The sequence below is a fragment of the Otolemur garnettii genome, unplaced genomic scaffold, assembly GCF_000181295.1.
Source record: "Otolemur garnettii isolate 467f Iridium unplaced genomic scaffold, OtoGar3 scaffold00073, whole genome shotgun sequence".
NCBI lineage: Eukaryota > Metazoa > Chordata > Mammalia > Primates > Galagidae > Otolemur > Otolemur garnettii.
The window spans coordinates 1,078,982-1,089,592 of record NW_003852468.1 but is presented as its reverse complement, the minus strand read 5'-3'; the positions used below and the strand labels follow the sequence as shown (position 1 = coordinate 1,089,592).

The following is a 10,611-nucleotide window of genomic DNA, read 5'->3' as shown; positions in this document are numbered from 1 at the left end:
GAATTACTACTGACTTCTCATCAAAAATTATGTAAGTCCAAACACACTGGAATAGCAACTTTTAAGAAATTTCAAAAGCCTGCCAACTTAGAATTTTCTATCAAGTAAAATTATCCTTCAAAAGTAAAGATTATCTGAATGTCCTGTGTTGGTTGGTAGCTATAGGAGGGGTAGCTGTTGGTTGGTGGGGAGGTAAGTGGGCATGGTCCTGCAGTCTTGTCCTTCTCTCATTCCACCCCAGGGTCACTATGTCACAGTATCAGACCTGGGAGGAGTTCAGCCAGCTTACCCACCCTATAAAGACATGTGTAGTTCTCAAATATAGGTATTTGGGTGGGAGTTTGTATATTAGAGTAACAGATGATTTAGTTTGTTTAATGTATAGAACAGACCAAACTCAAGATGTAAAGAAGATTGAGAAATTCCATAGTCAGCTAATGGAACTATGGTAGCCCAGGAATCCTGCAGTGTTACCATGGAAACAGTAAAGGACTTGAAATGAAGATTCTGTTTGTCATGTTCTTTGGAAGCAAATATTTTTTGAATTTGAAAAAAATGTTAGGAAAGAAAATACTTCATATAACTGAGTGGACTATTCAAAAGCCAAGAGATCATTTTTTGTATTTTCTTGTTAATGTCTACTTTAGAGAGCTAGGAATGCAAATGTTTTCAATTAGAAAGCTTTTATTTTTGGAAATCGAACAAGAAATGTATGTATCTTGGAAACTTGTAAATTATTTGATGGTAGGTAAAGTATACAATTTTTTGATAAATTTGTATTAGTAATTTGAAAATGAGATATAAGGAAAAGCCAATTCTTCCATTAATTTAGTTGATTTGTCTTTTAAAATAAGATTAAATGTAACCATTTTGTTAGATCAGTATATTTCTTTTGGAGAATAAATTTGTGCTGTTGATGATCAATAAATATAAAATATGGTAATTGGAATTAAACGTGCACCACAATATACCTGATTATATATAGCAGCATAGTCTTATTGTACATAGAAAGTAATTATGAATAACCAGTATGCTTCAGATTTAAGCTATAATTTGTGGTGTAAGGGGTTTATAGTATCATCAACTTGTTAAACAATGACTAACTTTGCAAAATCTGTGTTTCAGTGATCAGAAACAACAGCAGTTATTTGAATGAATGAATGAAATAATTACTATAGTGAACTGAAACTACCATATTACAGAAGTATGTACTACATATTTTTCATCTATAATTTCTTGGAAGGGCTAAAGATTATTTGAACCACATTAAATCTTTACCTGCGTCTATGACGCCTCTGCCCATTTTCTCTTTCTACTTAACCAAAGTATTAAGCACGACTGTCATTTCTAATAAACTGGAAGAGTGATATATATTATTTGATATTTATCTTACTTTATGAACTGAATTTTACCACCTACATGTAATGTTCATGTTTATTTCTCAAGACTGACATGAATAACTTTAATCTTAGAATAACTTTTGAAGACATTTGTCATATTCAGAAACATATTAGCTTAGTAAGCTAAGTTAGCTATTAACCATATGAATTTAGCATGTTTCAGAGAAGTCAGTAAATAAAATCTTATATAAATAAAAAAATACTATCTAAAAACATTTTTCAGATAAGCAAAAGCTGACAAAATTAAGCACAAGCAGGTTGCATTATAAGAAATGTTAAGTAACATTCTCCAGGCAAAAAGAAAATGATGTAACTTGTAAACTTATATCTATACAAAGAAATGAAGAGGGCAGGAAATTATATATAAACAGGTATATAAAAAAGACTTTTCCCTTCACTTTAAAGGGCTTTAATAGATAATTGATAACTAAGATCAAAATAATAATTTAGTGTGTGATTCACAACATATAGAAGTAAAATATATAACAACAATGGACCAAAAGACAGGAGAGGAAATAGAAATACTATTTTATGGGTTTTAAATTATGTGTGAATGTTATATTATTATAATAATCAAGACAGATTGTAATAAATCAAAAGGTTCATGTTTTAAACTATAGGGCAATGCTGACAAATGAACATGTAAGCCACATATGTAATTCAAATTTTTCTAATAGCCATACCATCTATTAAAAATTTAGTGAACCCATCAGAGGAAGCAGAGGAGTTGGCAGGTGATGGTGAACAGGCCTTTCCCTTTTTATTCTTAACCCACCATTGACTTGCCTTTCTATGTTAAGAACATTTTCACAGTGCACTCACATAAGCAAAAGGAATGGGGGGGGTGCTGTGCATGAGGGGAGAGGGAGTGTGGGAACTTTCTGCTCTATTGCTGTGAACCTGAAACTGTTCAAATAAATAAAATCTTTTTTTTTAAGAAAAAAAATTTAGTGAACCGATAAATCAATATTAACAATTTTATTAAATCCATTGTATTCAAAATATCACCATTTCAATATGCAATCAACACTAAAAAATATTGATGAGATATCATTACATTTTGTTTTTCATGCTAAGCCTTTGAAATCCGGTGTACGTTTCATACTTCCAGCATGCTTCAGTTTGAATGGTAAATTTTCATAGAAAGCATGCGATCTATGTGGACTTAATATAATTTACAGTTGAAAGAATAGATTTCCATGCCCAAATTGTTCTAAACATACAAAAAATGTTCTGATAGCAGATTTGAATATCAGTTTTTATACTTAAATTTAAATTAATTACAATTAAAGACACTGGATTGCAGCATCAGCTCTGCCAGGTAAATAGCTCAAGAATTATCACTCCATTCTTAAAACCTAAAAAAAATCTGAAAGCCAATGACTTTTCTTGGATTCAGAGAATTGAAGTTGCAGAGAATTGAAGTTGCAGGGTAACGTGTCACAGTGAACTTTGGAGAGGGGCAAAAATCAGAAAAATCACAGCTAAAATCAACTGTGAATGAAAAACCCCTGGAGTCCTGAGCCTCACATTTCCATGGATTTTACTTTCAGGACTTCAACCAGGTCTTCATGGTGAAGAGCCAAGGAAAAAAATGTCCTCCTGGCTCTGGTAGGGTGAGGGGAAAATGTACCATTTTGGAATGTGCCCCAGACATGCTCTATAATAAAGAGAATGCCCTTTCCGAGGGCAAAAACTTTACCAGAATCTTACCCCACCAAGAGAAAAGAACATCTATGCAGCTACAGTCATGTCAGCCTTTCTGTCTCACCTAAGAGGAAGCTGAAAGATACTTATAGAGGTCACAGTCCAGGGACACAGGCCCATTAAAATATTGAGATTTAATCACAAGATTATAAATGATTCTCCTCCCCCATATCTTACCACTGCATGAATAGGGCTTCAATGTAATATGGATCTCAGCAGATTATAGCTGAAAGAGCTACAAGGTGTGGCCCATAATTAAGGAGGCAACAAGAAAAAAGTTCATAGAGGAATTTAAAGTCTCTGGCACCTATAGCTACAGTAAACATTAAATAACCCAACTTATAGCCATACTAAAATAAACTCGACACTAAAGGCCTTTTGCCTCTGTTCCCATTACTCAATTTATCATGTTTAAATTTCAACAAAAAATTGTAAGGTACACTAAATGACAAAAAACAAAACCAAACACCAAAATTTAAAGGTCTGAAGAGACAAAGCATGTTTCATGGGCAAACTTGGAGATAATGTAGATTTTGAAATTATCAAAGAGTGAATTTAAAATAAATGATTAACAGTGTAAGGACTCTAATGAAAAAACCAGAAAACATGTCAGAACTGAGTATAAGGTAAGGAGATAGAAAGTCTGAGAAAGAATCAAAAGGAAATTATAGAAATAAAAAGCACTGAAAAAGAAATGACAAATGTCTTTACAGTCTCATCAGCAAATTAGATACTTCTGAGGAAAGAATCAGTGAGCTTGAACATAAGTCTGTGTTTAACCTGTAATTTATTAAAATTATAGCATAAACTCAGCATAAGTATAATTTAAAATCTTTAGGGCCTTGGTTCATAGTTTATACTTGTAACGTAAATAAAAGCTACTAGCCAGATGTTTATAGCAGGATTTTTTTTTTCATTTCAAATCTGTTACTACCAAGATTTTTCTTCAAAAAATGGGATGGATGGACAGGGTGTGAGAAATGTAACATATCTTGCCAACTTAGTGATCCACAATCAATCTTAATGCTATTGATATAAAGGGAATGAGGAAGTAGGTTGTTCTGAACAAGAATTTTGCTATCTCATTTCTAGAAATTTCTCACTTACCATTATTTACTCTATCAACTCCCTGGACTCTTCCATTGTTCTTTCTTCTTTTGTGCATATCAGCTGGAAAGAAATGTAAAGAGTTAAATAAAAAGCAACTCATGTTAATTATAATGAGTAAAGAAAGTTAAGAAAAACATAACGAGAGAAATAATCTTATTCTACACTCAGAGGTAACCCTTGGAAGATATACTTTTCTAATCTTTTTCTAAGTAGGGGTGTGTATGTGTGCACATGTGCCTGTGTGTAAAACATATACACAATTTCACACACATACATACACATATTATTTTATTATTTTCAATTATTTTGTAATCTCCATTTCCCACTGAATGTATTGTAAACATTATCTCAAATTCTTCAACACTGACACATTAAATGACATATGAATTTAACAGATTTCTGAGGAATATTTGTTTCTACTTTTTCCCTATTATAAACATTGTTGTGATGAACCTCCCAACAGGTAAAACATTTATACACATAAGAGCACATACCAGATTATTTCCCAAGGATATAATGTTAGAACCAAAACTGATAAACCAAATTACATTTATATAAAGCCTTGATTCCCATTGCCAATTTTCTTTACAGAAAGAAAATACCAATTTATATTCCTAACAGAAATTATAAGAATGGCCTTTCCTCTGCATCCTGCTTCCACTTTCAATATGGGAGGAATTTGAGCTTTCTAAATGCAGAATGAGAAAGTCCAACAGAGTTGCAGTGGTTGAAGGTAAGAGAGAAAGGAGAAATAATCGATGGAGAGATGGGAAGTAGTTAGATTCGGAGCACTGAGGATGTGGAAGGGAGTGGGTGATCAGCCATAGACAGAAAATGACCTCTCCTCCTTTAGTGAGTATTTTAAATATAGTCAAGCAGGTGGAAGACAAGGGCGGAAAGCTGAGGGAAACTTTCATACTACCCACTGGTTTCTCTTTGAGGTAAGAGGCAAGGCTTTAAAACATTAAAATGTCAATTGCCCTTGGATCACATGCTAATGAGGGGTCAAGGGAAGACTTAAATCACCTCTCCCAACTCAGTGATACACTAGAACAGTCTCATTGGAATTAACTCAGCATTTGCTTAAGATAATTTCGTGTACCCAGTTGCCCTGCAATGCAATTCTCAGAGTGAAGATGGGAGGAAAAAAATCTCCTTGTGCTTTGGCAGTGGGGAAAGGGGAAAGTAACCCTTGTGAAATGAGCCCAGAGTGTTCTGCTCTTCATAACAAAGGCCTACCTTCAACAGAAACCACTTTACCAGAACCTTATCTGATCAAACAGGGGGCAGTTAGACAGTTCCAGCCTGTCTCAGGTGAGAAAAAAAATTGGCTTAAAAACTTTCTTGGAAGTTACTGCCCAGGGACTTTTGCCCACTAAAAAAAAAAAAAAGAGAGAGAGAGAGAGTTTTAAACAGAAGATTGTAAGGCTCTGACACAGCTAAACCAAACACTAAACATAGCCTAACTCCTAGACAGACAAACATAAAATCTTACGCTAAAACCCTATTTATTTAGTTCCTATTATTAGCATATTACATTTAGCTATAAAATAAATTACAAGTCATCTTAAAAGTCAGGAGAAAACACAGTTTAAAAAGACAACATAAGCATTAGAACCAGATTCAGATATAACACCTATTTTTATTTTTATTCTTAGACCGAAAATTTAAAATATAAGATGTAAGAACATATTAGTAATGGAAGTAGAAAGATAAAACCTCTAAGAAAGAAGCAAAAAAGAAATGTTAGAAATACAAAACACTGTGACAGAAATACAGAATGCCTTTGATAGGCTCAGTGGACTGAAGTTGACCAAAGAAAGAATCCATGAACTTAAAGATTAATAGATACTCCCAAAACAAAAATGCTAAGACAGAATGAAAAAAAGAAAAAGGAGTAGGAGACTGGCCCTATATGCTGAAGGCAGTGGGTTCAAACCCAGCTGCAGCCCAAAAAAAAAAAAAAAAAAAAACCCACAGGGCAGTGCTCATAGCTCAGTGGGTAGGGTGCCGGCCATATATACCTATGCTGGCTGTTCGAACCTGGCCTGGGCCAGCTAAAACAACAATGACACCTGCAACAAAAAATAGCTGAGCATTGTGTCGGGCACCTGTAGTCCCATCTACTTGAGAGGCTGAGACAAGAGAAACGCTTAAGCCCAAGAGTTTAAGGTTGCTGTGAGCTGTGACACCACAGAACTCTACTGAGGGTGACATAGTGAGACTATCTCAAAACAAAACAAAACAAAACAAAAAACCCACCCACAATGAAATATCCAAGAACTGTGAAACAATTCAAGAAGTGTAACATGTATAATGGAAACACTAGAAGGAGAAGAAAAAGAATGAGGCAGAAGATATATTTAAAATAAAAATGGCTAAGAATTTTCCAAAATAGCCATAGACACTAAATTAGCAAGCTCAGAGAACATCAAAAAGAGTAAATATCAAAGAAACTATACCCAGACATAATTTATTCAATCTTCAGAAAACCAGGACAAAGAGAAACTCTTCAAAAAAACTGAGAAAAAACTAAGTTGCCTATAGAGAAAAAAGAAAAAGTATAATAGATGACTTCTTATCAGAAATCATGCAAGAAGAGAATGGAATAAAATATACAACCTGTTGAAAGAAACAAATCTACCAACTTAGAATTCTATATGCACCAAAATATTCCTTTAAAAATGAAGGAGAACCAAAGACTTCCTCACACAAACAAAATTGAGATAAGTTATTATCAGCAGAACTGCCCTTTGAGAAATACTACAGAAGTTCTTCATGGAGCAGGAAAATGATATAGTCAGAAACATGGATCTACATAAAGGGAAAGTTTCAGGGAAGGAATAAATGAAGGTAAAATAAATGTTTTGGTTTTCTTATTATTTATTGATTGGGAAGATAATTGTTTGGAGTAATAACAGTGACAATGTATCAGGTGATTATGTCACATAGATAAGTAAAATGAATGACAGCAGTGACATAAGGGACAGGATGAAAGAATTGGGAATGCTCTGTTATATGGTACCTTTGCTATACATGAAGAGGTAGACATGTTAATTTTAAATTTATATGGCAAATGATAGGGCAACTACTTAAAAGCTGAGAAAGGGTGCTTGCTTTGGCAGTACATATACTAAAACAATTGTAACAAAAAATTGAAAAAGTAAGTGTAAATGGAATCAGAAGAGAAAATGCAGAGAAAGAGAAGATTAAAGTACAATTAATAGAAAACAGTTACAAAGATAGTAGACTTTAATTCAACAATATCAATAACATTTTAAATATGAATGGTCTAAATAATCCAATTAAAAGACAGAGATTGCCAGAGTGGATAAAAAACAAGACTGAACTCCTGTATTTGAATACAGAGGTCGTTCTCAGACTACTATGAGACAAATTGTCACTGCTCTTTGTCATTAAAAGAAGTTGACTGATTTTCCTTACTAACTGGTATATCCAGATAGCATGAACTCAAGAAATAGGGGCTTTGATCAGAATGGTGGCATGCTGAATATAAAAGAATCATAGAGGGGAAATAGAAGATGCATAATACTGAAGTAAAGGAACTTCACCTTCTCAATCCAACTACCTTTTCAGGAACTGAACTCATTTTTTCTGTCATTCGTGGGAAGCATGGGTTGTTTCCATTTCACATTTTGTAAACACTGTTAAAATAAGGGTCCTCCATATGCTCTAGATAGGAAATCCAGCCTCCAGTCCTCTCTCACATGGCCACCACTTACTCTAATTGGTCTCCTCTGCTTTGCCACCCTGCATTCACTAGTAGCCATTCCCTGTCCTCTTCCAATTCCACTGTAGTTCTTTAGGAAAATGGGGTGTCTATTATTCTCAAGAGCTGTAAGATTTACATCTTTCTTTAGCTTTAAAATATCAGATGTGCAATGATAAAGATCCAGCAAGCCACTTATAGAAACCTCTAGCAACTCTGCCTTTGCCGCCTGCTTTCTTGGTCCTGCTCAGAGTTGTCTAGTTGGCAGGCAGCCACCTGTGAAATACACGCATTTCAAAGCAAATGGCTCTAGGAGCTCATAATTGCTGCCAAACGTGCGTGGATTTTAATAGCCCATTTTCATTAGCCTTGTGTGAAATCACCTGTCTCTGTGTTGTTACACAACTTAATTGTCAATTATAGTGATTAAGCTTGGCTTTCGCTACCATCTCTGGTAATCATTAGTATCATCTCTGAGGCTCAACGAAGGGGAAAAAAATTGTGCCTGAAAAAAAAATCATTTTGTAGGTGAAGGTGAATATTTTGATGTTAATGAATTAGGTGGCATTTTTCTTTATTCAGGATGAACCAAATTTCAGTTCAGCTGTCATTTCCAATCCGCCTTTTAGATACTTGGGGCAAATCACCTCTCTTAATCACTTGGTTTCTTGTCATCAAAGAGGGTTCATGATACCCATCCCCTTCGGATTCTCCCCTAGATGTGTGTCATACCTAATTAAGACAGTTGGTTAGATAAATAATATCTTTAAAATTCTTTTAGCAATGTTGATGATTCTAAGTATAATAGGTGGAGCCCTAGAAACATTTTGGAGGATACAACAGAAAGTGCTGATTTTTTTTCTACTTTCATCAGTTTTGCTAAATTTTCAGCACCTTGCCTTGGCTCCTAATAAACAGAGTCATTAGAGTATGCATCTTCACTAATATTTTCCTTTTCCTGGAATTTGGAATGAACAATAATGAAAATCGAGGAAATCATCATTCCTTTTCTTCCCTTTTTTCAATTTTTAATTTAGTAAAATCCCAAACCCATATCTGTTATGCTTTAATGGGATTTCAGGACATGGCAACATAATGAAAGACATTTTAAAAAATGATATCATTAGACACCATCTCTAATATCTGAGTGCCATGTGTGTCCCCAAGGTTTATGACACTGACTTGACAGTTTCCTTTATCTTTCCAAATCCCTTTGAGGAAACTAAAAAGAGAATTTTTATTCTAATTTAATGGAAAGAAAGAAATTAAGTCATGCGAGCTTAAGAGATGCGGAAGGGGAATCAGTGACTGTATGCTGCCTCAGGGATAGATTAGGGAAATAAAGGTCTATCCCAGACAGTCCTTAATGAAAACACCCACAGTCCATCACCTAGCAAAGATCCTCTGGCAAGTCTAGACAGAGGCTCACAAGAGTTATAAAGGAATTAGTTTTCTGGATAATGTTCCTCATCTTCCAACTTTCCCATTTTGTTTTTAAAGGCCTGATTATAATAAACGCTTGTCTTCATTACTTGGCTTCTAAACCCTCTGTAGTCAGAATTACTGACGGTGTTCTTGTAAGCTTCATTGATGCACAGTGAACTGTTGTGGTGATTTTCCAATTTCTATAAATATGTGTTTCTCTTGTAATAGGAAGTATGTTATTTTTAATTTCTCAAAAAGGAGAATAGAATTTAAAATACCACCTAGGAATAAAGGAAGAGGACAAATTATAGCTGAAATAGCTTCTCTTCCAATTCTTTTGCTTCCACGTCTGTAAGGCAAATAAATTGCTCTCTTTTCTGGGTTCCCACTGTTGTTTATTCTTACATGGATTATAGAATGGCCACATTTTAGTATAATTATTTGTTGTGTAATCCTGAATCGTCATCCTCAAATTTTGGTTACGGGAGAACTGTTTTTTCAGCTTTGGGGCAAGTGAGAATAAGGGTGATGAAGGAAAGAGAATTCAAGCACCCAAGACCTGGGCAGGATGAGTCCCTTATATGCTACCTCACTCACAGTGAGCTGATTGAAAATAAAAGAACTGTTTTTGTAACCTGGATGTGCTTATAGCCTGAGCAATTTCTTTACTGGACACAGTCTTCAAATTCATGGATTTCCCCATGTAGACTTTCAAATGCTTGTGCTTTGGGAAGGAAGTGCCTCTGGGAGAGCTAACTTTGGAATCATCTGAGACTTTCATTTCCTATTGCATCCATCCTTTCCTGTAACCCAGCACAGGGTCTGGCACAAAGAATATGAGAATGAATGTTTGCTAAATAGGCTTAAAGGATCACACTCCACCCCATAATTCCATAAGTCAGTTTTTGAAATTATAGTTAAGAGAGAGACAATGGTAGACATTCATTTTTTTTTTTTCACGTTCTAGCTTTTTTTTTTTTTTTATTGAATGGTAACTATGTACATTAATGCACTTCTGGGGTTCTGTGTGGGGTTTTCACGCAGAATCTGAAACATTTCCATCAAACTGGTTAACATAGCCTTCATGTCATTTTCTTAGTTATTGTTTTAAAATGATCACATTCTACTCTTAGAAAGGACATTCATGGCTCGTGGCTCAAGTGGCTAAGGCACCAGCTACATACACCTAAGGTGGCGGGTTCGAATCCAGCCCGGGCCCGCCAAAACAACAATGATGGC

General features: G+C 34.7%; 1 protein-coding gene across 1 annotated transcript; it reads left to right on the top strand.

The window, feature by feature from the left end:
- Positions 1 to 248: 248 nt before the first annotated feature.
- On the top strand, positions 249 to 452 carry LOC111726610 (signal recognition particle 9 kDa protein-like). Its single transcript, XM_023515457.1, has one exon. The coding sequence runs from the start codon at positions 249 to 251 to the stop codon at positions 450 to 452; it is 204 nt and encodes a 67-aa protein (XP_023371225.1).
- Positions 453 to 10,611: the final 10,159 nt, after the last annotated feature.